At 38.5% G+C, this 27,916-nt stretch overlaps 2 protein-coding genes across 5 annotated transcripts in view; both read left to right on the forward strand.

Annotated features, from left to right (window-relative positions):
• Positions 1–9,363: 9,363 nt before the first annotated feature.
• Positions 9,364–16,457, forward strand: LOC121195612 (transmembrane protein 230-like). Its single transcript, XM_041059187.1, has 4 exons — positions 9,364–9,483; positions 12,342–12,456; positions 12,833–12,955; positions 15,724–16,457. The coding sequence occupies exons 2-4, from the start codon at positions 12,355–12,357 to the stop codon at positions 15,862–15,864; spliced, it is 366 nt and encodes a 121-aa protein (XP_040915121.1). The 5' UTR covers positions 9,364–9,483; positions 12,342–12,354; the 3' UTR covers positions 15,865–16,457.
• An 875-nt stretch (positions 16,458–17,332) lies between these two features.
• igsf9a (immunoglobulin superfamily, member 9a) overlaps positions 17,333–27,916 on the forward strand; it is a 116,613-nt gene continuing 106,029 nt past the window's right edge. For 3 of the 4 annotated variants that reach the window (XM_041059516.1, XM_041059515.1, XM_041059513.1), the window contains exon 1: positions 17,355–17,576. The gene's annotated coding sequence lies outside the window, so the exon portion shown is untranslated. Of the gene's footprint in view, positions 17,577–27,916 lie in introns of all 4 variants that reach the window. The other variant, XM_041059514.1, reaches the window with a different exon arrangement.

A 27,916-nucleotide genomic window follows, 5' to 3' on the forward strand; every position in this document is an offset into this window, starting at 1 on the left:
GCAAAGAAGCCTTTATCCTTGGCTGTAGTTGCTGTATTGATGAAAGTAAAATGTAGCAAAGTGCAATATATATACAGACTTAGCAAACAAATCGTGGTGCACATGAAGCATTTGACCTAAACATTTATTGAAGCTTACACTTCTCTGGAGAGACTGAAAACATCAGATCTGTGTGGAGTGATAAGGAGCCTGTAACCTTCCTCCCTTTTAATACACGAAACAAACACAAATGCCATATTTCCATCATATTTTCTATGCTGCTTCTGGTTATTTGAGGTTTCGCTCTTTTAATGACATCATAACGCTGCATCCTCTTCTTCTGCAGTGATTTAATGGTACCCGACTAGAGAATTGGCACCACCAGCTGTTTACCTCAGTGTGCCCAGCTCCTTCCATTCACCTCACAGTAGTGGATGGAAAAGCACAGTAATTTGCATTCTGTTTTGCCAGTTTTCTGCAAGCTAAAATATGCAGCTTTCATTTAACCATGACTACAATTTTCTTTTTCTTTTTCTAACCTTAACAAGTTAGTTTAGGTTCCCAAAACAAAGCGTTACCACAGAGGGGATAAAACGTGGGTGGTTTTGGAAGGCAGTGATAGACCACCTAGATTGCTGGACAAGATAAATAAAAAACAAATGGCTGGATTTTCTCTTTGCAATTTACACATTCACATTAACCAGAGGATGATGCATAACGTGTTTGGTGACCCCTGACTTCTGTTCGCTTTGCCATCAGTCCAAAATCCTACCGCTGCACTAGAAACGTGTTGTACAACTCTCAAGACTTACAACATTTTGACCCCAGCAGTGAAAAGTTGTAGTCTTTATGGACTGTGCATTCTCACGTTAAAAATACTGGTTTTTGATGTTGTTTTTCAACAGTACACAGACTGTTTCCATAAAGTTGAGAGCTGTAGAATTAATATTTTCCTTCCCTTCATTGGAACCAAAAGGCCCAAACCATGAAAAACTGCCCAAGCACACAGGTGTCCACATAGTTCTGCTGCTGATGTAGTTGTCTGGAACAGTTAGATTTAACGAAGTGTTTTGGAGGACTTTTAGGTAGTCAGAATACAAGAGCTATTTGCTTCTCCAGGAGGCAAAGGCACCACCTCAATCCCGGTGGTGCCTGTCTTTTAATTTGCAGAGGGATACCAGATGTACTGAGGCAGAACCTGAACGGGGTTGGGAGGGGTCCATTGCATCAATAATACCTCAAGGATGACAAATAGTCTATTTCTTTTCTCAGGTTATTGTTTCAGGTTGAGTTATTTATGGCTTCTGCGACGGCTCACTGACCTGACCACAGGTGTCTCAGATACCGCTGAGGGCCTGGGCAGCAGTGTTCACTTCACTATTTTTTCCCCCTCCACTCCTGTCTCGAATGCCAGGGTGATGCATTCATCATGACAGAGTTGTTTCATAAGTCTTCTGCCGCTGGGTGTATTGATCTAGCATATGGATCTTTCAAGTCTAAGGGTTTATATTGCAACTTTCAGTTTTCGTTTGGGGCTGTCCTTTTATTGTCCTTTGACTGGCCTTCATGAATTCTTGTCCCCATCTCACTGACAAAAAAAAAAGTGTTTTGTTGTACATTGATAGAGCAAATCAGAAAAAGCCTCAGTTTTAAAGCCTAATAATTGGTTGCATCTTTGATCAGTTCATTCAGCTCTGATCAAATTAACAACAGAGAGTTTGGTTTTGGCAAATGTAACATAAAGCACTGAGCTAATCAGCATTTTATGTCATTATGCTGAGTGTTGGCCTGAGTCAGTAATCAGTGTTTATTTCCGACTCTGAGCACAGTGAATAGAAAGCCCTTTGTAGTTAGGTTCATCTCAGGTATAGAAAATGTCCCACTGCCACTGAGTTTAGATTAATCTTTGGTGGTGCACCTGGTATTTTAAGCTACTTTGCAGGAGCATGGAGCCAGATAATGGCTGTGTGAATTTTAACTGACTGCATGGTGTAAAAACATGCACTTTATTTTGCCTGAGCACGGCTCTGCAAAGCGAGTGCTGCTACTGATATGGCTCCAATTTTGACGGAAGACATAACAAGTGCCACTAAACATGAAAAATACATACCTCGTCTTAGGACATGTATTTTCAAGGTGCTTGTGAGGAGGAGTGAAGATCTAAACACAGAGATGCCAGAGGCTGTTTTCCTGGGAACTTGGTTTTCTGAACTTGTATTTGCATAGGTCATGAAAGTTCTAGCAGATGCAGACGATGAGGAGTTGAAAAACCCTGTGTTCCTGCCCTGAAATGACAGCTCGACAGCTGTTTGCAAAGTTTAGAGAATGACTCAAACTGCACTTTAGACCTTTATAAGAGAAGTGTTTCTTCCTCTTCTTGTGTTTTATTATTCTCCCTTTCCTTGATCTGAGTGATTATCAGGGGTAAGCCAGCCTTCTAACTGACATACAAAAGGAAAGTCACACTGGTGCTTATGTAACAACAGAAGGCAAAGACTTTGTTGCCCTGAAATTGATTTAAAAGAATAGGACATTCTGGTCTGTCATTTATCCCATGAGCAGCCATGTTCTTGTTTGTGGTATTTAGCAATCTTCTAACCTTTCTCAAAAAATAAACTAAACTAAAAAATACACACACACACACACACACACACACACACACACACACACACACACACACACACACACACACACACACACACACATATGATTTCTATATATGATTTCAGTTTAAAGGTCATGTTGCTTGCCCTGGGCAGACAGGCTTCTCAGAGAGATATTACTGCACCATAGCGCTCACAGCTTCCTCTCATAAGTGATGTTCTCTCTCACATTTGCCGACTTCAGACATTAAACTGATTACATTTTGGGAAAAACCTGCTCTCTCCTTTCATTGCCAGGGGAATGCAAACACGCGCGACTCCAGCCTCAGCTTGGCGGAGGGAAATACATTTTGTTGTTATCAGCTTCAGTTGGTTAAATGCTAAATTATTCATAGGGAGGTAAAGGCTTGCCCTCGTGAGATTAGTACGCCTAATTGTTCATCCAGTTTGCTGCTTGAATGCAGGAGTGAGGCTGGCTGAACACCAGCATCCTGGATGAGTTCTTTAATGAGAAAAAGAGACATGACATTCAGAAACTATTTACAGAACTCCTAAAACTTTTAATATGCGCTAAGCAATAATGGCTACCTCCAACTTTGCAGGTTGGTAAAATTAAAGTTAGACATCACTTTGGGAGAAAACACGGAATCTAAAGTTTGTTCACGCTTGTAACATTTTATTGACATTCAGGAAAATAATGGTTATTGTGATGTTTATTTTCAGTGTTATATAAACCTCACAGCCCAGAAGGCCTTTAAAATGTTTTTATAGCCATTGTATCTCTTTAATTCTAATGAAATTCTCCTGCATATTCAATTAGTATTTGATATTTGATGCATCTTTTGAAAATCTTAATGTCTCAATCGTGTCCTCCAGATCTTATTCCTTTATTTCATCTTTTTATGCTGTCTTGGGCTATTTTCAAGCTCCATCAGATACATTTAGATGATATTATTTTCCTCCACAGTATGCAAATTTTTTTTGCCTTCTCAATGCAATTTTATACCAATGTCCTTGGGTGCACCACTGTCCATGACATTACAATTTCTAAATATCTGGAATATCTAGCTGCATTCATTTAGGTTGACAAGTAAACTTTCACTTATTGTTTTAAATACAAAAATCGGTAACCTGGCTGCAACTGGTAGAGAGCACTGTTACTGACCTCCTAGTTAACTGGTCTGAGGCTTATTTGTTTTCGGTTTTTCTGTGAGTCAGTCATTAAACAGCAAACAGACAAAGTTAGCAACCACCTGGTGAAGAAAAAAGAACATCTCACAGTTATTAGATAACTGTTAGATGTTTTTCTCAAGAGTTGAGGGAGACCAAAGCAGAGCTAAAACAAAATGATAATATATCAGGGCTGTGTGTCTGTCAGGTTATTTTGAGGTTCTTCTGCCCCCTGATGGCCAAAACACAACTAATGCAGCTTTGGTGTCTCGGATATAGCAGAAAATAAGGTTTAAAAAGCCAAAATGCAGTTTTGAAAATAGTCTAATTCAAACATCATACACCTGTTGCAGTGTATCTATTAGGCATGCATTAACATTTTCCCAGCACATGCTCAACTGTCTGCATGACAGCAGGTCGGGACATTAAGCAGAAGCTTGAGCTCTGATAGCTGTGCGAGGAAAGCGGCAGACCACAGTTCATTTTTAAAGAGAGACTGGTGGTGCACTTACATCCATCAAATGTATGACACACTGTTTTCCCTCCCTGTGTAGACACAGCAAGGTAGGCGTTTCAAAGAAATGATGTCAATGTTAATTTGATTTTCTGTGCTGGGCAGGGCTCTGGAGAGGATGCTAAAGGATGCCTGTGATACCAGGGGCTTGTTTGGGAAGAAAAAAATATGGTGGGTCCAATTAATCATGGAGTGCACTTAGAGATGGGCAAATGGAATTTGAAATGAGCACTTTTGTTTCATTAACTTACAAAGCCTCCGGGGGTTGACAGAAACCAGGATGGATACATCAACAGTCGGGGCAAGAAGAGGAAAAAAACTCAAATGGAAATGAAATGGAAAGACAGCCCATGGCATGCAATTAATGACAGGGCTGGCTAAGCCAACTTGAGGAATGTCCTATTGATTGCTGTAAATACTGGGGTTGCTACATTTTTCTGAGTAAGCAAACAGGTAGCTGATTCTTCCACATTGTATGTGTCAACTTTGGACTGTCAAATAAATCTGTTTACCCGGGGTAAATGTTATTGGAGTGGTTAGAAGCTTAGATTTGAGATGTGGTGAAGATGAAGAGATTTTGGTGATTCTAGCAAATTTCTTTCAAAGACCTAAGTTTGCTAATTTTGACAGAAAACAGTGGACTATTTCTTTATTGTGATTAACTGTAGATGCTGCATATATATACACCATTCAGCCACAACAGTAAAATCAGTAACTGGTTTTAATCTGTGTAAATCTGCAGGATCAGCACATTCATTCAAAACTGAAACCAATGTCCTGCAATAACTTGTACCTTCGTGAAGATTTTTATGATCAGTTTTTGTTGTAACTGTTTTGGAGAGGAAGTAATTTTTTGGAGGCTTTGAATATTATTGTGTTATGATGAGAGGGGTCTCTTGCTGCAACTCCGTCTCCTAAATGTGATATTTACATACAACTGATATGCCGACAGTAAATAACTGCAACCGGATAACGCAGACAGCGTATTTGTTTTCTGCTAAAATATTAGATCCTGCAATTCAATATCCACTTTTAGTGACTACAGGATTTTTAAACCTTTTTATGGTTACGTTTAGAAACGTGCAGTGCTTGGTTAAGGCTAGGGAAAGGTCATGGTCTGGTTTGAAACAGAAAAAAATTGAATGGCCATGAGGTGTCTTGTTGCATGCAGACAGTGCCGTGATAGGAGGCCAGCCACTCTTTCACACACTTTCTAGGCTGATGTGAGCAATGCGTGGCTGCTGTTCTGCTACAGGACTTCATTTGATGGTTAACTGTGTGAACACCTTTGATCTTGAGTGCTCACAGCATATTTTTAGTGTTTTGACTTAACCAGCCTTGCTTGCTTTATATCAGATCAATTTTATTTAATTTACTGGGAGTTTTTATGAAAAACAAAGATGTTTGTGATAAGCCAACTTAACCACTGCTGCCTGTAGGGAAACACAGTATTACTTCTTTGTGTTTCTCCTTAGAGCAGGGACAAAGAGCTGTGGGAAATAGGTCAAGCATGAATAATAGTTGGTCAGAATTATGCATCATATTCACCATAATGACCAGGGCTTTTATAGATTTGTAGTGTAAACTTAAGTTTGTAGTGTTACATGCTCTTGAGCATGGATGGTGTGGTTCTTAGTGAGCCCTATCCCAGTCAAATGATCCTAGTCAAATGATGTTGTGTCATCTGTTTACAATATCGTTCCTTTTTCATCGATTTCTGCATTTTGTGGTAACGAGACAAAACACTTTGCAGCGCAAGAAAAAAAAAAAACCATGAGCAGAACGAAACCATACAATGCAACAGTAGATACGTTATGGGCCTGCCAAGGCGAACAGGATGTCCTGCCAGCTCTGCCACAGCGCAGCCGAGGCACCGTGTACATGTCAGAAGTTTTTTTTTATCCTTTATAACTCCTGTAGCAGCAGCAGTAGCTAACATCTCGTGAATATAAAGAATAGGATGGTACAGGCCATATAATATTTTCCATGGTAGCAGGAGCACCTTGGCATCGATTCTGATATTAATTTTCAGGGGCAACGTTTCAGCACTTTCTGATGATCAGAGACTGAAACAGGTTTTCGTGTTATTAAAGTGCCATGAGGTCTCTGATAGATGGTTCGCTGCATGTGCACTGTGTGCCTCAGGACTTTTTGTTCATCTTGATCGTATCTATTTTATTAAATGTATTACTCTAGCCATTAAATAATAGAGAAAGTTGGGTCTGTCAGATTTTTTTTTTTTTAAATACTGGCAGCATGGTTGACCACAGTAAAACTCTGGGAAACCACAAGTTCTAAGAAAAGTGTTTTCCTGAGGTTCTCTGGTGAGTGGTGAAGAGTTGCTTCAATTTCAGTTTGCTCCTGAACTTTAATACTGTTCATAAATTTCTCAGTTGTGGAAGGGCGTTGTGTTTGATTTAATATAGAGAGAAAGGAATGTTGCTGATATATTTATTTATATCATTCCATTAGTAAGAGCTTGGATGCTGGTAATGATATAGAGCCTTTTCCAGCAGTTTTCTTACTTGGCAAGCCAAGTTCTATCTGTGTTTCTCACAGTGTTCAAAGTAGAGCAGTCTTAACTGTGTTTTATTTACAGTACACATAGTATAGAGTTCATATTTGAGCAGAGTAAGTTTTCATTGAAGGTCCCTTGTACCCTGCAATCATCAGAAAGAAGTTATCCCCAGACTCAGATCATTTGCTTTCTCTCCAGTATAAGTGTTTTTTTCACTCTTCATCCTGCCAGTAGCTTCTCAAAATGGTGCAGCAGTGGTTGTTAAGGAGTTATTCAGATTTCTGTCTGTGAATAAAGGCTGGTCACTCTGATTAAAATCGCACTGAATTCATGACCGCTGCTGTGACTTTCATACTGTAGACTGTGACATGCAAAATATAATTATTTCCAAAGCAGATACAATTATTTATAATGATGCCTGTGTCACATTTTTAACATTTTTTTTAGCCATGGTCTCAGCGGGGTGCTATCTGGATGGCAATGTTGGTCAGTTCATCACTTCAGCCTAGGCTAAAACATTTCAACAACTACTAAATTGCTTGTCATGAATTTTTACTAAGATGTTGATGGTATTCAGAGAATGAATCCCTCTGACTTCTGTGATCTTCTGGCTTTTCCTCTGCTCTGCCGACAGGTTAAAGGTTTCATTTATTTAATAAAATCTCTCAACTTCTACAGAATGGATTGGCACAAAACTTTGTATATACTCTTAGCCTTGCTATTCTATTTAAACTTTATTAAGTATTACCTAAATATTGTATGTCAGCACAGGCACACAACATATGACTGGAGCTAAGATGCTGCACCTGAAGCTCTAAGGCCTGTAAGCTGTGCATGCTGCTTCTTGGCTTATCTGAAGGATAAACTGTTTAAAATTGTACCAGGATTTCCTGAACTGTGCAAACAAACTGTCTTCCTTTTCCTATCTGATTCTGACTCCCACTGATAGAAGAGATCCTGCCTGGAGGAAAGTGGTGGATGCCACTGTCTGCACAGGCGGTTAAGATTATTTTAGCAGCGGAGCAATCATTAGTGATATTTTTCCTCAGTTGATATGATTTGATTGGAGCATACTGCATGTCTCCAAATCAGTCTGATTATAGCACTTTCAGTCTAAATGTCTGATTGACTCTTTGTTGACACTTGTAGTTGACAGACACAAGCAGCCAATTTCAAAAAGAGATTATTTTTTTATGGAAATTTAACACAGGAGTCTTCACATACACCAGATAATAATGACACACAGTGATGAGTTACCTTCATGTTGGCTCACATAAACTGATGGGGTTTTCATACAGACAAAAGTTTAAACAGTCTTTTAAAGGCTGAGTTATTTCAATTTTCCATCACAGAGTTTAAAATACAAAAGAATTGTCCTTTAAGTGCTCAAACTGCAGTGACACCATACAGAGCACATAAATCTGGTGGGAACACTGAATGAAAGTATTTCTGAGCGTGTCTGCTCTTAGCAGCTTCTCAACAAAACCATCATGAGTCATCGTCTCAACTTTCAAAAATCCATATCTGTTCAACAATAAGCGTGTCACCAACTGCCCTGACAGGTAATCTGTTTTGTATAAAGCTAAAGCTGAAGGGTCTTTTTCCGAAAGAACAGAACCGTTTACTTTCTACTCAATCAGACAACTGCAGAGCCAATGAGCAAACAGACTGGAATGTGATTGCAAAGAGGAGCATGAGAGATACAAAAAAAAAAAAAAAAACTAAAGAAGAGTGTAACTGAAATTTAATCAAAAGGAAAATGGCATTGACAAGCCCACGGATGATGTGTTTCTTTCAGAGAGTTTGAAAGGAGGGCGACGTTCAGTTGCTGACCTTTGCCTGTCTTAAATGTCATCAATGCACACCACATGGACTTACACAAACCTTAATGACAACTTTTTTTTTTTTTTTTCACTGAAGGCAATCTTTTAGGACACAGGAAATGCAGTGAAAGATATAGGAGAAGAAAGTGGATGTTGGAAAAGGAAATGTTTTTGGACAATGGATGAAATTTCTATTTACTGTACTGATAGAGTACACAGTACTTTGTATTGCAGTGCCTTCAAGGTGTAGGCTTTATTTCTGTACTGTTATTGCAGTTTTGGAATAAAGTATTGAAAATCAAATAAACACCAAACCAAATATATTTATTTAAACACTGTTCAGTTTTGAGGTTCTTCACCTAAATAATACAGTTTCATTCTAAATTATACTTTCACGCCTCTACAGAGTATACAACAACTTTGCTTGCAGAGTAACGCTTCAACAGTAGTAAGTAGTAAGTAAAATATACAATAATACAATAATGTACCAATATGACAATAACAGTGAAAGAGGCGTTTCTGCTGGAAAACTTTTATTTTTGAAACTTAAATTACATAACATTAAGGTCCTTAAACTTGTGTGTGAATACTTGAACACTGTGGGGATGGCTGTTACCTCACAGGTGAAGGATGTGGATTGTTCTTGCACTGCTGATTATCAGCTGACTTTAATCACCCGGGACGACTTGGATATGAAGCGCGTGGAGAGCAACACAATAAGCAGGACAAGATTCTTGTGCGCATGAGCACTGGAGGGGAAAACAAGGAAGTTGACGCAGATTTTCCATCAATGTAAACAGTGTAGATGTGGCAGCACAGAGCAGCAGCTTACCCTGGATAACAACATTAATTGTTTCTATCATACCCCACGTTCAGGTAAGAGAGAGACAGGGAGAAGAAACGAGTTTTAAATGAATGTATTCGGGCATGTCACTTTATATTAGCTTGCTTTTGATAGCGTAGCTTCTTAGAAGCTAATGGTTCAGCTAATTAGGCACGAACTTGCATTAGACATAAATTCATATTAGACACTCCGGAGTGAACAGCAGTTTTACTTGTTTGTTGATCAAAAGCCTCAGTTGCATAATGTTGTTAATGCACAGAAGCGACTAATTTACTGTTACCATTAATACCTGGCTATCAGCTATAGCCTCTGTAGTGATTTTAGATAACATAGTATCTGACATGTATTATACATTAGCATAAATATATTCATTCACTAAAAGTACAGTGGTGAACTAAACCGTTTAGTACAATGTAAGTTTAAACAGCTCCCATATAAAAAACCTATGAGTAGTTTATAAAAAAGTTTTGAGGAGTAGCCAGGATTTTAGAAATGCTGCTTCAAAAGTCCAAATTCCGACCCCCTAAAAATTAATTGTGTGTTTATTTCTCAGTTTTTGTTTAATTAAGTATTCTGTTATATTTTTGTTAATATCATGTTCCTTCGTTGTGGTCTACAAATGCTGAAATCCAGTACTGTATACGTTTTTTAAAAACTTTTAAATGTAAAGACCTTAGTCTCGTGTCATACCACATGTGTGTGTAATTGCTGAATGAAAACTCTACCTCACGTTGTCAAAACCCACAAACTCTCAGAACCTATACTGCGGGCATGGGCAGTATCTTCAAGGGTAGCTGCAACCCTGAAGAGAAACCTGACAAAGCAGAAAAAAGTACAGTGATTTGAGGAGGTATTCAGACCCATTCATTCTTTAAAACAATATTCTTTGGTTTTATGAAATCAAGATTGAACTGTTTGGCCTCAGTTCTGAGCGTCATATCTGGAGGACACCAGGCACCTTGATAATCAGCTGCCCATTACCATCCCAACAGTGAAGCATGTTTATGGCAGTAGCATTTTGCTGTGGAGGTGTTTTTCAGCTGCAGGGACAGGGAGACTGATCAAGGTTGAGAGAAAGCAGAACCAAGGAGAGTACAGAAATATGTTAATGTAAACCCGGTCCAGAGCACTCGGGACCTTAGACTGGGTCTAAGGTTCTCCTTCCAACAGACCAAAGACCCTAAGCACACAGCCAGGACAACGCAGGAATAGCTTAGGGACAACTCTGTGACTGTCCTAAAGTGGCCCAGCCAGAGCCCTGACTTGAACCCATCAAACATCTGGAGAGACCTAAAGAAGGTTGTCCACCGATGGTCCCCATCCAACCTGACAAAGCTGTGGTACATTTTAACTCTCATGCAAAACTGCATATTATTTTATCAGCTAATATGGGGACATCCAAAAACATGGCCTCATAAACACTTTGCTGCGGTTTTGCTAAATCCACAGTATTCCCTCGCTGCAGTCAGCGCTGTAACTGCACAGCAACTATAACCTGGAGCTTTCCTCATCACGGAGGCTCGGTAGCGAGTTGATGTGACGGCTGCCAGCAAAATAACAGAATGTTTCTGAAAGCTCCCTCATTCTTTGTTCAAGCAGGAATAACAGTTTTTTTTTTATTTATGGATTTAGTCTCCCGTGGGGGGGGCTCAAGTGCAAAGATGCACAGTGCCAACATAAACAAAACCTAGGCCTTAAGGAAGATCAGATCACATGTGTAGTCACACTTCTCTGAGTCCCTCTGGGGCAGATCGGTGTTGTAGTATTTTTCTTGTTTCTTGCTCTGTTTGTGTGTGGATGCTGCATGCAACAGAGGAGTGATAATATGTCATATTTATGAGTAAATTGTTTTTAATAAATGACAGGCTATGAGAAGCAATAGTCATCATGGCTGGAAAAGGGGTGTCAGATTGATAATAATAATTTCTTTCAGCAGAAGCATCACTTGAAATGATTCTTTCCCTGCTGTGAAAAAAAGTTAAAAAGATATCTTAAGCATTGAAGGCTTCACACACCCTCTGTTCCAGCCCGAATTTGCAGAAAAACAAGTTTTGTAGAAAAACGGAAGGATCAAAGGTTCCCCAAACGCCTCAGTAAGTGTGCTGCAATCATCACATTTCACTAATAAATGCTTCAGACTAAGACAGTCAGTGACCTGGACTTAGTTTCAACAGTAAAAATGAGTTTTTGTATCAGACTGTGCCTGAAAATGGCTTTTTTACATGCTCAAGCACAAGTGACACAGTGGAAATGATAAGAAGGGACGAGAATCTTTTGTGCACTAACCTCTCAGTCTGCCTCAAATTTTTAGTTGGGTAAATTCTGAACCTGCCATCTGCTGCCTCAGCAGAAATCCAGATTCATCAAACCAGGCTATGTTTTTTCCGGTCTTCAACTGTCCAGTGTTGGTGAGCCTGTGTCCACTGCAGCCTCAGATTTTGGGTCTTGGCTGACAGCAGTGGAACCTGTCGTCGTCTCTGCTGTTGTAGTCCATCTACCTGAAGGCTGGATGTGTTGTTCATTCTGAGGAGCTTTTCTGCTCATCACAGTTATAAAGAGTGGTGATCTGAGTTACCGTGGCCTTTCTGTCAGCTCCAACAAGTCTTCCCATTCTCCTCTGAGTGTTTCCGCAAAGTGTTTCTCTCCACAGAGCTGCTGCTCACTGTGTGTTTTTTTGTTTTCTCATCATTAAACTCCAGAGACTATTGTCTGTGAAAATCCCAGGAGGCCTGCAGTTTCAGAAACACTCAAACCAGGACTTACTGTTACCTTGCTAGAAATAACTCTGAATGTATTGGGCCACATGTTATGCATTGATGAGCTGCGTTGTTAAAAGAGTATGGTTGAGAAATAAGAATGATAACCTCTCTGCATCTATGCTTCCAAACAGCTCCTATGCCATAATGAAGGCAGCTAGAAGCAACATGTTGGGTGCTGGAGTATCGAACAACAAGGTCAAGTATTCACGGCTGGCTGCTGATGAGGATGGTTATATAGATTTACAGGTAAGAGACTTGTTCTTCTTCTTTGGTAACTCTACAAACCTGTCAGAGTCTCCAGTGTTGTGTCATGCTGCTCTATAGATTGTTCAGTAGCCTTGGATTTAATGGATTTAATTTAATTTAATGATGTCCTGGTAATGTGCCAAATATGCCTACAAAAGAATAGCTCAGATAAAGTTTTTGTTTCTGCTTAACACAGGCTAATTTTCTTTTGGCATACCCTGAAATCATTCTAATATTTACTATAAAAATGATGTGATTTTTTGTGAGCACAGTTTTGCTTTTCTGTCTGCAGTCGTTAACCACTGTAATGCTACAACACTTTAGCTGTAGCATTAGCTTTTAAGAAAACGTCTTGTATTTTGTTAACACTTTCCAGTTCAAGAAAAGTCCACCAAAGGTCCCATACAGAGCAATTGCACTGGCAATATTCCTGTTTCTGATTGGCTCCTTGCTGATAATCTTCGGGGCCCTTCTTCTGGCAGGAACCATAAAGGTTGAGGTGAGTTTGGTTGTAACCTTTGCTCGAATGGGAAAATAATGTTTTTGTCTAGAGCTGATGTAAATGAACTGTGGTTGAAATGTGTCTCCAGCATATGAACTGAAATACAATCTCTTGTTGTGTTGTTGCCAGCAGGCCTATTATTAAGAATGGCACTGTCTCCCATAATGTTTGGGATCCTGAAGACTGACAGTCAGGCTTGTTCCAACAGTAAAGGTCCGAGTCAGAGTGTGTGTCCTCTGAAGATTGTTTGATTAATGAAGTCTTCAGCTCATCTTGGATGCATCTTAATCTTAAAGGAATAGTTTAACATTTTGGTTAATAATGCTTATTTGCTTTCTTACCAAGGGTGAGGTGAGAAGATGGATATCACTCTAGTATCTGTACGCTAAATATGAAACAATTGCCAGCTGTCGCTTAGCTTAGCATAAAGGCTAGAAACAGGTGGAAACAGCTAGATTGGACTCCAATCATTGAAGCGGTATTTAACATGTTGTTTCTCGTTTGTTTAACAGGTCTGAAAACAGTGTAAAATGTTTTGAAACTGTGCTGATGCAGTACTCGAGTTTGAGCAAAACAGGTTTTATTTTTCAGCATGAAATGATCAAATGTTAAATGTTGCCTGAACAGAAGCAGCCATACAAGAAATTAGGCTAAGTTAAAAAGTCTTAAATTGGTAATATTTTGATTTAAATCAGGAACTGTTTGATTATAGGCTTAAAAAAAAAAAAAACAAGACCGTGAATCTGACCATACATCTGATGCCAGCTTGTGCTACTTGACAATTTTAGGTACTCTGTGCTACGGAAACATTTCATTCTGTACCAAAAAAAAAAAATGTGTGGTTTGATACCCAGCACTACTCATGACACACATCCAGAGAACCAAACACAACCTCCAAAATTTCAACTCAAGCTGTAATTAAAACACTCAAGCTGCAGTTAATCTTGTCTTTAAATAGCTGCAATTTAACAGTTATACTGACATTTTATTGCCGTACTGCCAGCTTTCTGCTGCGCTCCTGCTTTTCCTGGCCATAATGGAGTGTGTGTGTGTGTGTGTGTGTGTGTGTGTGTGTGTGTGTGTGTGTGTGTGTGTGTGTGTGTGTGTGTGTGTGTGTGTGTGTGTGTGTGTGTGTTTGAATATGACTAATGATTTTGATATTTTATACCTTGGAGTGCCAACTTTGGTGCATCCCTGCTGTGGCTTCAGCTTCTGAAATTCATGACTCCATGTGGGAGATAACAGAGCCTGCACATATTATATTTGTAATTATCAGTAGGAGGTTAATGTGAAGGTTTTTTTTTTCCTGTCTGCAGATTGTATTTGCAGAAAATGTGATCTGACATGAAGTCAGCATCAGAGTATTTTGAGCCGTCTAGTTGCCAGTTAGCCCACACAAGTTAAAATGGCATATCTAATACCCCAAATTACACAAGGTTCAAGCAGTGGATAATAGAGAAATGGGATGCAGGGAGGTTCTGTTGCAAGACATTGTTGGAGTTCTGGGTTGAAAGAAGGTGATTTAATCTTTGTTTTATTTTATTTTTGCTTTCAGCTGTAGAGAGAGAGAGAGAGAGAGAGAGAGAGAGTGTGTGTGTGTGTTGGACATCAGTGGTTCTGGTGAATTGGAGCTACTGTATGTCAGGGTCTTCAGCGAATACTGTGAAAAGAAATTGGGGACAGTCAGCTGTGGCAGCGGCAAATAAAAGGAAAATGAAACTCAAGCTGAAACTACCCTTCGCTTCACAACTTGTTAATAATGCTAATAATAATAATAATTCAAGTGTGAAACAGTTGTATTTTAGAATCACAAATAAAGGGTCCGCTTTCCCCAAAATTAGAAAAAGGCATTGAGTTATTATCTAACAAACAAACAAACAAACAAGCACAAAACAGAAAATCTCAGTACAAGATCCACTTACCAGCTTTTTCCAGAGCTTATATGTCGATGGAGTTTGATCTGTTCTGAATGAGATGGCTGAGTTATCATCACATGATCAAGTGTAGAAGCCCAGTCACATGACAGTGACTGAGCCAACTCCATTGCCTGAGGAAGAGATTTGGTTGAGAGCTTGGATAAAAAACAGTAAATTGCCCTTTTGTGAAGATTTTTTTTTTCTGTCAAACAACAAAATCAGATATTTCAGTGTTGTTAAGGTAACTTTTTTTGGACTTTGGGTGAATTGATCCTTTAAGTACCATCTCAGATATATATATATCAATAGAGCATGTACATGGCACAGGCAAAAATAATTTTTATAAAGTTTATAAGCTTTAAAACCATAATAAGATGATGCACATTTCTGTGGCTCATGCAGCAGTGCATCTTCAGTAACTCAGTGCACAAGACTGCCATCTGCTGGTGGAATTCAACACATGAAATTGGAGAAAATGAAATTGGAGCGACTGCCTGTGCCTTCTGGTGGTTTGCTGCCCTGCGTGTGAAATGACTGATGATTTACATGAAACCAGATCTCAGACAGATGAAGTCATCATGTCTGTGTGCCTCCTGCACACCCGTCTCATTCAGAGGATGTGAATGTCATGCCAGTGGGTGATGTGGAGATAAGTATGTTAAATCCTGCTTAGCACATTAAGGACTCTTTGATGCTTCCTCCAGCACTTCTTTACCAAATACAGTGTTCCAGTGTGTTGTGTTTTTTTTAGTACACGGTGAAGGTGCATGATAGTGCATAGATAGTGGGTCTGACACACACCTGAAGAAATATCTACTTGTAATCCTCTCTGTTCTTCTTTGTTTTCAGCATCCAGGCCGAACCGCTCCTGTCATCATCATAGGGCTGCTCGTTTTCCTTCCTGGATTTTACCATTTGAGAATTGCCTACTACGCAGCTAAGGGTTACCGGGGCTACTCCTACGACGACATCCCAGATTTTGGTGACTGAACCAAATGACAGCTTCTGATTGGTGGAGGAATCCCCCTCCTTCTGCTGCACTGTGTATCCTGAGACTGTTTCCTGCTGTTTACTTTGTGTTTCTGAATGTTTGTAGCAAAAAAAAAGACACAACTTTATCATATCATGGCGCCTTGTGTTTATTCACAGATGCACCATGCATGCTATTTTACCAGTTTTGCTTATTTTTATGATTCGCTCTTATTTATTCTCTGCTCTGTGCTGTGGGATCCTCCACACAAAGGCTTGACAAACCTTAAAGGGTTTAGAGACTCGACTTTATTGACAGTGAACCAAACACATAATGAGCAGAGGATGCCACAACAGCACAGCTCCGTTTTTGCTGTTATTCAAAATGTGCCACTCATTCAAGAAATTATATCAAAGCTTGAATGAGTGGTGAGACATCTTGGGAGTCTACACAGATGCCTTCAGCTTACTACTGCTTGAAAGTGCTTGACCTGGATGACTGAGAATCTTTGTGCTTACTGCACAGGTGTACTGTGTATCTGAAACAAATATTTATTTGTCACTGTAGTTTGTATAAAATGAAAAGCTTGGGAGGCTGTATTTGTCCTGAAAGATTATATTTGCAATACTATAGACTCATTACAGTACACTATATTTTTGAATGACATGTATTACTTACTTTATGAAGTATTGGTAGTTGTGCATATTCATTTGATTTTTAAAATGTTAAAGGAAGATGTATTTTTACATACATTTGCTTGATTTAAAAGAAAATGAAATAAAGTAAAAATCTGAACTAGAATCATTTGGTTTACTGTGATTATTGAGACATGACTGTGATGGCAGACTACAGTAATAAATTGTGACTCAAATCATTTTCTTAAAATGAAAAGTTCACTAAAAAAAGGTGAAATCAACCATGTATAATTTTTTTATGTTAAATTTTGGCAAAAACAAATTAAAAACATTTTCAGTATTAAGTCACAAAAAGAGCAGTTGTTAGTCCTGAATCTTTTTTTTTTTTTTTTTTGAAAGAGTGACATCTGTGAATATGCACAGAAACCACTTTTCCATCTTTATTAGTGAGGAAATGTGCCATTATTAAATGTTTATTTCGACTCGACGAAGTTCAACAAGTGCAACTTTTTCTCCTGCTTTGGTCACAAACATCAGGTAAAGGACACCCTCTTGTGGTTATGACTAAGCTGGATGCCATCAAGGGATTAAGGGCTAAAAAAATTAAAAATAAAAATCTCCTTTTCATCCTCTGCCCGCACAAACAAACTCTTTTATTAAATCTGCGTTGGCTTGAACATTAAAGGGCTTATAGGACTCTGGTAGGTAACTGTAGTTTGATGTGGTTTTAATGTTTTGAACACAACAAGGAGACAGGAGCAGCCAGAGGAGGCAGGAACTGGAGCTGAGGGGAGGGGTGGGGGGTTGGACTCTCAGGAGCTCCGCGAGGGCTCAGCGTAGTGCGTCGACGGTCACCTGTACGTGAAAGGCACACCTGTCCCCCGGCGGCTTTTTAGAGAGAGCACGCTCGTATTTCAGGTAATTTTCAACGCCTCAAAGGAACAAGGCCTGCTTTTAGTTTGCCGGACAGTGACCTGGTCTTCATACGGACTACACTGAGGCACAAGGTGGACTAAAATAAAACCAAAAACAGGACCGCTTGAGGGATGTGTTCTTAAAAGGAGATCCGCCAGCGGCTGTCAGAAACCGTGCTACAGGTAGGATAGAAAAAATAATGGACGTAATGATTCTGAAAGTTTCTGACTTCCAGCAGCTTTGAAAGGATGAGAAATTAATGCTCTGAGCTCATAGTGGAGAGTGCGAAATTTCCTCTCAATCCTCTGAACTATCTCATGCATTTAAACGTCAGTAATGAAGTTTCTGGTGCGGCTTTTCATTATAATGCGAACTGTGAAACTGGCAGGAAGTTTGTGGAGCTATAACTTAGCAAGCAGTCACTTCTCAGGATCAATTCAAGCCTCCAAATGTCAGTTCGGCCCGTGTTTGTCGTTTAAACGGCGTCTGTATGTAGTTTTTTTTTCTTTCTTTCCTGCTGGCATTTAGTGATTTAATTGCTTTGACAACCTTTGAAGCCAAACCATTAAGTTATTTGAGCCCTAAAAGTGTGGTGAAACACGGATAACATGGTGAATGCCCAGAAAACTGGAAAAAAAATAATACTGGTTGTATCTTTCACGTGTTAAAATCAAATACAGGACTTTAAAAGTCCAGCATTACAGTCTACAGATTAATGTATTTTCATCACAACCATAAAGGTTTTGTCTGAGAGAAGGTTTCATTCACATTAAAGCACTTTTTAATAGATTGTGTTTCAAAGAGGAGCAGAGTCTGAGCTGATTCGGTCCTTATCCTGCTCTGTACATTTAACAGAGACAGATAACATTTATTACATGAATACATGTATAACTTTTCCTCACAGTACTGCAATATGTAGAGCCAGAGCCAGAATTTGAAACCTTTTTGTGCTTTTGGAGGCCAGAGTCGATGTGTATTTCACATATTATGGGAGAAATATTCTCATAACTTCCTCCTGACAAGGTTCATTTACAGATTTCAAATTCTATTTCTGGTTTGACTGAGTCTGCTGAGGTGCCAGATGGGTTTCCTATAATATAAAAATTTTAGTAAAAAAGTAAAAAGTTTACATCATCAGAGGGAGCTGAGTGGAAATTCATTTAGTGTACTTTTTTTTGGTGAAGGACAAGGATTTGCCTGACACCGCCTGAATTATAAAGATGCACTTCACATCTTAGACTTAAAGGAGACTGAAGTGGATGCAAATTATTACCTGCAAAACCTGCCATTAAGCCCATGCCAGTGTTTTTGCATACTTCATCCCAGTTCATTGCTCATGACTCGCTTAAAAAGCTCACTGAAGTGTTTGGATATAGTTAGTGTGACAAGATTCATTTGGAAATTCTGCAGCGAATCACCACTCAACAATAATGTAACTTTGACAAAAACCGAAGGAGACATGATGGTCTCTGTGATGAATTATCCATGTGCAGAAAGTCACCTGAACACTGTAATGACATGAAGGGAAACAGGCAACTGCCAGAATGTATGTGTGTGTATGTGAATATAAATTGACAGAAATGTAAAAAAAAAAAAAAAAAAGAATTTGGTATTGCCCTTTAAAATACCTGAAAAATTGGCTTCTAATCTTAAGTGTGAGTAAAAATCAGTTAAAAAAAAAAAGAACTTTTAGGTTTTATTTATTAACAGTTACCGCTTAAAAACCCATTAATTCAGCTGTCATTGGATACAGATTCAAATGTTGCTAAATTCTGATTGGTGCACTGAGTTGTGGGACATCACCTTTTTTCCAGCGTAGCCCCACCCCCTCCAAATCGCAAGAAGTGCATTGTAAGAAAGACAAAAAAGGGCCCTGAGGACCCTATCACTCAGAGTAAGTAGCTAGTTGGGTAAAATAGTTTTTCAGGGCCTTTTAAGGTAAAGAATTAAATGTAGTTCAGAAGATACACTGTCCGAATATTGAGTTACAGCTGGCTTTACACAGCCACGATTGTCTACTGTCTTAGAAACAGGATTTGAAGCACATGACTCGAGTCATGAATCTGATGGGTTTAAACTTGACTTGAAAAAAAATCAGCATTAATTGGACTTCTCAGCTGGAATGACTCAATATGCTCCCAAAGCCCAAACATTAAAAATAATGTGGTGAAAACTCCTGGCAACAGATATGTTTCGTAGCAGTGCGACAGCAGCCAGTCACTTTGCCATGAGCTGTAGGGAAAGACGCATCTGTCAGTGCAGAGCAGTGACATCTTGCATTATCAGATTCAAATGTAAAGACTCTGCTGCTGTCAACAAAAAGCTGATGGCAGATTTTTTTTTTTCCCTGTGCATTTTTGCTAATTAAAAATTGAAATACCATTAAAGGGTTTATATATGACACAAAGTTTAGGACATGGTCTGATGTATTAATAGCAATGACTTGTGAGGTACTTGCATGTGACTTACAAAACAGTGACTTTGTACCATCTCTGCTTCTGATGTTTTTTTTTTTGGTATGTGACTGAAAATATACTTCATGGGTTGAATCAACAAAAAAGATTGAGGCCTTCATCTGGATATGCCTGTCTGCTCTGTGATTCATAGAAAAGGTACCTAATGTTTGTACTCTGAGCGTAGAGATGCAGCACCCACATAGTTGAAACCTCTTTATTTATTTATTTATTTATTTGCTCTGCTTTTCAACCTGTCGTATTTTCTCTTAAGTGCATATCAAACCGAGCCATGCAGAGGGTTCCTGTTGTGATGGAAAGCTTTTGTTACAATTTAAAACAAAAAGAAAGAAAAAGAAAGAAAGGGCTTTCTGACGTTATGTACAAGCCATGAAAACATAAAATGTACACTTATAGGGGGCAGACAAAATAACGTAAGCACTTTGTGGAGAAATAATCACAGTAACAATTACTGCGGCAGAGGTGGGTCAGAGCAGGTTGTATGCCAATGAGCAGCATTTTTCAGCTGTGAGAGGCGGCTGGGAATCAGCACTTGGATATAAGATTTCACAGCATGTCAGCTAACAGAGCTGATGTTAAAAAAAAAAAAAGAAAAACTACCAAAAAATGTGTCAAAAATCAGAATGAAGTCAATTGGCAAACAGGAACTGAAGCTGAAATTATCAGGATATGGTTGACATATGTGAGGTTTATAGGAGACTCGCGTGGGGGGTTGGACTCTCAGGAGCCATTTTAAGTCTCAGGTCTATCAGGTCTCTGTACACTGACTGTTTAAATTGAGTATTTTAGCTTAAACTGCTGGTTCTAACAGTCATCACATTGTGATAGCTTGGTCCCCACATTTCTGCCAGCAGATGTTTGGTAGCCAAGGCTCTAACTCAGCTGTTGGTGGTTGCATGTCTTTGTGTGATTGAGCATCATCACTTTGGATTGAGAAGTAAATTTGTTGCCATGTTTCTCTCGCAACTGTAAACTCTCTTTTGGAGGAGCCCAAAAGAGAGCTCATGACAAGATAGACATGAAGTGCTTTTTGTGCCTAAAACTGCAGAAATAGCAAAAGTAATAAGTGATAAATGTTTATTATCTGAAAAAATAAATCTGTCTGGGAGCGCAGGGAGCAGCATTAGCAGTTGGCTCCAGCGATCTGGTCAGAGCCGTGGATTTGACAAAGACTGTGGATGGTTTTACACAGAAACAGCAGGAACAAACAGCAGCTTTAAGACCAGACAGCTCACTCTGTTGCTGTGTGTTTAAGGCTGTTTAATGAATACTGCTGAGGCTCTGTGTTTGACATGAGTTTAGACTTTAAATTTGGAAATCAGTGACAGCTGATAGAGGAGCAGGCGGAGGGCTTTAGATGGAAAAATGTATCATAGTCTCTTTTCATGACTCTGTTTGACTGATCAATAACACCGATTGAATCCTGTATTGACACAGTTTGTCAGAAGAGAAGCTCTGCCTGTTTACACTGTAGTCAGCTGTAATATGAGATTTTTCATTAACCTGGCATTTATCCAGTGTCTGGTACATTCTGATGGAAGAGCAGGATTTTCCTACTTGTTAATGTCATGAATATAATAACCATCATGAGCACACCAGTGCTCTTGTGCAGCAGGCAAACAGTATAATGACTTTAGTCTTTTTTCTATTCTAAGGTTCTGTCAGTCAATGTGTTTGGACACATTTCTCTAACTTTGTGCATCGTTTAGCATAATCACTGCCGTAGCTGCCGTATCTCACAGGAATACGTGTCACGTTAGCTGCCGAGGTTGACGGATGTCTATCAACTGACTTAGATTTTTAATCTCTCTATTTATAACTGTATTGTGTTTGTGTGCTGCTGGGACAAACTAATTTCCCTCTGGGATTAATAAAGCTATCTATCTATCTATCTATCTGTCTATCTATCTATCTATCTATCTATCTAAGGTGGTGTATGGTTAAAAAAAACTATATTAATATTAATAATAAAAATATTAGCTGTTGTGTCATTGTGAAAGCTGGTTTTCTACCCCAGTGTTGTGCACACATCCTTGATTGTTTATAAAAAACCTGTCTACTCGGTTCTGTAGGAAGGTTTTTAGTAGCTGTGTTTGCCATTACGATTTTCTTAAAAAGTTAAAAACAAAGACATTATGTTGGATGTCCTTTTTAGGTTGTTTCACAGCAGTAATTGGACTTTTTTCCCCTTTTAATTTCAGTGTGCTCAGAGGTTAATGTCTAATTTAGCTCTCTGACAGATACAAACAGCCTTGAAACAGTCATAACCCACTGACCATGTTTCAAATTCCCTAAAGCATACAATACTTGTAGCTGTCTAAATCAATACCTGGAACATTCTAAAGGACATGTTTTGAACAGAGACACAAACAAACATGGACCATGGCAATACTCATGGGAAAGAAATGGAATTTGAACAGAAAACAAATGTGTAGGAGCCACTTTATCTTTTGGTTTCAAGTATGGTGGGGTAAGAGGGGGCAGAGCTGCTGAAAAATCTGTTACAGTGCCTCGGTCGCAATTAATCAGCTGGTCCCCATTTCTCTCCTTATGTAGATTAAAACGGCAACAACACAGAATTTCAACAGCATGCCTGTCACTGACATTTCTATTTCTGTCAGCTGATAAATCTTCGTGAGACGGGGCTCTTTCCTTTGTGAGTTACTGGCTCATTTATTATAGCTGTAAACGTTTTCCAGAGTGCTGTGTTGTCACTGTGCTTATGTTTATGCATGTCCACAATGACAGTGGAAGGAAGAGTACATCTGAGGGAAGTGTCTGGAGACCATCTGTGTTGCCATGAGTGTTTCACCTGTGCAGGCCGCTTTGTTGTGCGGCTCTCTGAGTTTTTGGTTCAGATTTAATGACAGAAAATGTCCTGCAGCTTAACGAGATTTTGTTGCCTCTCATCTTTCTCCTTGCTGTGTTTGCCACACTTTCCCTGCTCTCTTTCTCTCCACAGATTTTTTTAAAAAACCACCTTTGTTCCACTTTATTGCCTTGCTATTTCGCTAGACAAACAAGTCTTACCTTGACAGTGCAATAAAACCATGAACAACATTTTAATTCATCTCAAGCTGTTTGTATTTGGACAACAGTTGCAGACTAGAAGTGTCTGACATTTGTTTAATCAGTGACATGAATGTCATTACAGGGTATTCAGTCCTTACCGTCGCCTTTCTTATGGGTTAACAAGAGCCAGGCGATGTTGAACAAGACAAGATGCTGAGCATCTCTTCATTATGTGCCAAACAGGGAAGAGTCACCGCTGTGAGTGTGTGCATGTGTGTGTGCGTGTGCCCATGTGTGCACTCGCGCGTGTGTGTGTGTATGTGTGCCTGTTCCATCACTGTGTGAAGATGAGAAGCCAGAGAGTCATATGGTTGAAGCATTACCTTGGTTTGCCTAGCTCTTTCTCAGCAAGCACTCAACATCTAATTCAAATGTAATAAGTTCAGGATAAACTCTCTGTTGTGCTGCTTTGCATAAAGCCATGTGGGTGAAGGGCAGGGGATAGAAGTCTGTTGATGTACCAACAGACTGCAATCAGCAGACATGCGGCAGACTGAGGATCCTTTTTGACTTTCACTTTGATTTTGTAGGAAATCTGTGTATGCTGTGCTGTTTGCTGAAGCATGGGAGTGTGTTGGAACAAGCGCAGCAGCTGTTGACAGCCTGCGTAATTGTTTTTCACCAGTTCAGACTTTGCCCCAGCCATGAAATGAGAAATCCCATAAAAGCCTTATGGTTAGGGAGAGCAGATATGGCCTGTGCTGCTGCTGGGACTAGGGTGTGTTCACTGTTCATATTCAGGAAGTGTAGAGATCACTGACAATGGCAAGGACATCATTAATCTGACCATCCACACTTATTAAAGTCAAGCTAATAATTTATAATGGACCTTTTATCTTGTATGTGGAAGTTTTGAAACATATAACCAAAGATAAAAATGAAGATAGACAGACAATATGCACAAGAAACTTCACTAAATTCATTATAGCAACATTCAAGGTCTCAAGTTCAAACCAGCACCATAAGGCATACACTGCTGTAGGCACCAAGGATAAAGCACTGTTTAGTTTGCATATCATTTGTTTTTTTTTTGGCTGTACATGTACATTTGACGTCATTCGTGTCTTGCCTGATTTTATCATTACTGCTCATGTTGTTGTCGCCTGTAATGTGTCATGTCATAATGTTGCAATGGTTTATACTGCTGAGGTGTTGTCAAAAACAGATTTCATGTCGCACCATTCTACTGTTGTAGAAATTGTTATCACAGACAGAAATTATGTGTGGCTTCCAATTTCAAATCTGAAAACTTCAAGAATAGCAAAGTTATTTCTTTCCCAAGGTTTTGTGACTTTTTTTTTTCGCTTTTATGAGCTGTCATTGGAGCTGGTTTACCTCTGCCAAATATTATTTCACTTCTGTCCTGCGGTGAGCAGCTCCTTCATTTCCCTTGTGCCGTGCAGTGATGAACAAAGATGTCCGTCAACAAGCAAAATCAAGACTTGCACAATTGGCAGTGTGAGGTTTTTCTTATTTACTCAGTCTGTTGAGGTACTTTTCACTGTTACATGGGTGTGGTGGCAACTAAGCGAGGATATTTAGTGTTACTGTTACTGTGAGAGCTATTTAGAGGTGCTTTACGTTTCCATTTTATAATACATCACACTTGACGTTATGGTAACACTTAACACTAGAGTAACGATCCCTTATAAGACATTTATAAGCTATTAATAGATAGTTAATAGTTAACTAATCATGAACAAGGCACTTACATACAAGATTATTAAATCATTTATTACTTAAGTTACAAGACATTTATAAGATAGTAGATATTGAACTAATCATGAATAAACCATTTATATACATTTTTAAATGATTTTAAAACCATTTATAACTAAAGTTGTACAACATTTATATATGATTTAGGCATTATTGAAAATGCTGTGTCAACATTGTTTGTATATGATTTATTCAATTTTCAATGTGATCAACCTTATTAGTAAATTATTGGTGAAATAGTGTAGATGTGTTAAAAAACTCACTGTACCACCATTTGTTTATTCATGTTTAACAGATGATTTGTTAGGTATTCATAAAAAATCTATGAATGATTTGCAGATGTTATGTCCCTTAATCTAAAATGAAGACTATTCATTATTTACACGTCTGTTAATGTGCCACCATTTCTTTATTCATGTTTAACAGATGATTTGTTAGGTTTCCATAAAAAAAAATCTTAATCAAGTCCATCCACACAATCTCTCTGTAGCTTCAGCTTCCTTTTATGCCGACATGAATTGCATTTAACCTTCCTTTGTAGTATATTTTTCTTTTGCATCCATTTAATCAGTTTGTGGTGTTTATTGGAAGCTTTTTCCCTTCTGTCAGCTCTCCCAATATACTGGCCAAACCAGTCATTTTAACAGCTCACAAAAATTAAACCTCCAAGTTCGCCGCCTACATTTGAATGCATATCCCGCATTTATGAATGAATGGATGGGCCCGCCAGAAAACTTAAATCTCCCACAAGGCAGTTCGACATTTTTATATGTCTGTGTGTTTAGAGAGCTGTTAGCAGTGTTGCCAGGTGTATGACAATTACCATATTTTGTACAATAATTGTGCCCTTTGTACTATATACGATCAGTGATGTCAAAAGTCCCATAATATACGTTAATTTGATAATTGTGACACTTTGTATTAGTAGCTATAGCTTGTATACGTCAATTGATGCCTTCCCGTGTTGTGGGAAATTTAAAAAGTCACATCTACAGCGCAGAGAAAAGATGCAACAAATCTACAACATCTAAACATGACACTGTCTAAATATTTTCTAACATGCATATTTTCTTTCTTTGATGTGCCTTCTTTGATAGTATATTTTACATTAAGTGCTTTAGAAATGTTCATTGTGTCCCTGAACGCAGCACCACTTTCAGCCAGCACAGCCAGCGACAGCAGAGCCTACACGTTTCTGCTGTTGGTTATGACTCATGTACACTTTCTCTCAATATTTTAACATTTCCTATCTGGCAACGCGGTCCGTTAGACATTTGAGGCTGGAACATGTACGTCACAACAAGAGTTTAGTGCTCCAAGCGACCTTCGACTGTTGAAGACGGGGAAGGAGCTGGCAGCAGCAGCGCAGGTAACTTTAAGCTAACTGTTACAGTAACGTTACTAATCCACAGTTCTAAATCCACGTTTGCTGGTTAACTTATTTATTGACTTATTTTACCTGGCCGACTCTGCTAAACTGTCTAATCTGCTAAATCAAGCAAGCACTAACACTAATCGGTTTTAGCTAGTTAGCTCTATTAGCTATATCTGCTAGTCTAGCTAACTTTATCAACACGTCAGTGTGGTTTGGATAGTTTTGCTAATCCCACATGGTGAATGCAGATTGATGCAAGGGGATAAGCTATCGTAACATGAAACACTGAAGAACTTGTGCTTGTGCTATTAAGCATAGTAGTACTTGTTTTAGCTGGCGTCATAACTAGAGATGGGAATCAGTTCAGGTTGAGAATCGGTAGCAGCCAGCAGGCATCCTCCTGTCCTGATTCTAACTGGCTGATTTTTGGAGGTTTTTCTCACACATTTCTCAAATCAGGAATCGATAAGGGAATCATTAAAGAATCAGATCAATAAGCAGAACTGATAATAGATTTGACATCCATTACTTTTTACCAGTTCCCATCCCAAGTTATAACACAATGTTATAGTAACAATCACTTTTGATTAACTAGCTGCCACTGGTCCTTTCTGTGTGGTTTCAGGTAACCTAATGCCACCGCCCCCCACAGCTGTGCTGTCGGCCAAGAAATTGCGCACACAGGCCAAGGAAAAAGATGATGCACAATCCTAAAAAATAGAGGAGTTGACCAAAGCGAAGGAGGCCCTGTTGGCAGAACAAACAATTTTTAATCTGTGTTAACAGTGTTTTGAATGTGAGGGCTGTTGAAAAGCACTTCAGTGTTATTGCTATATGTTGTTTCGTAGCACATTGGTTGCTGTGTTTGTTTTAATAAAATGTTTTATACTCTTGTACTCTGTACTCCTAATTCTGTCACTGTTTGATGTCACAAGGAAGGATGGATCCCAAAATTGTTTACAACATTACATGTGATGAAAAAGTCTACAGATCTTTAGCAAACACTATTAGATATTTGTTAATGAAAAATATGGTTCACTTTAGATTAAGGGACATAAGAACATCTGCAACTGATTTATAGATGTTTTATGAATGTCTAACAAATCATTTGTTTCAACATGAAAGGACAAGTTAGTAATTGCTTCATATCTGTATTTATTAAAACCAGATCATTCATAAGAGGTAAGTAAAAGGTCCACAAATCATTTATAAACATTAACAGACACTTGTAAATAATGAATAGTCTTCACTTTAGATTAAGGGACATAATAACATCTGCAAATCCTGTATAGATTTTTTTTTATGAATACCTAACAAATCAACATGAATAAAGAAACGGTGGCACATTAACAGACGTGTAAATAATGAATAGTCTTCACTTTAAGGGACATAATAACATCTGCAAATCATTCATAGATTTTTTATGAATACCTAACCAATCATCTGTTAAACATGAATAAACAAATGGTGGTACAGTGGAATTTTTAACACATCTACACTATTTCACCAATAATTTACTAATAAGGTTGATAATATTGAAAATTAGTTGATGATGAATAAATCATGTACAAACAATGTTGACACAGCATTTTTAATAATGCCTAAATCATATATAAGTCATATATACATTTTATATATATATAAAATTGTACAACTTTAATTATAAATGGTTTTATAATTATTTACAAATGTATATAAATGGTTTATTCATGACTAGTTCAATATCTACTAATAGCTTATAAATTATGAAGGATCGTTATTCTAAAGTGTTACGGATTATGTGATTTAAGTATTATTTAAAAAGTTGCATAATTATTTATATAACATAGAATTTAACCATGTAAGTGATTGAGAGAAGCAATAACACACACTGCAGTTAAAT

Source organism: Toxotes jaculatrix, chromosome 16 (genome assembly GCF_017976425.1).
Source record: "Toxotes jaculatrix isolate fToxJac2 chromosome 16, fToxJac2.pri, whole genome shotgun sequence".
NCBI lineage: Eukaryota > Metazoa > Chordata > Actinopteri > Toxotidae > Toxotes > Toxotes jaculatrix.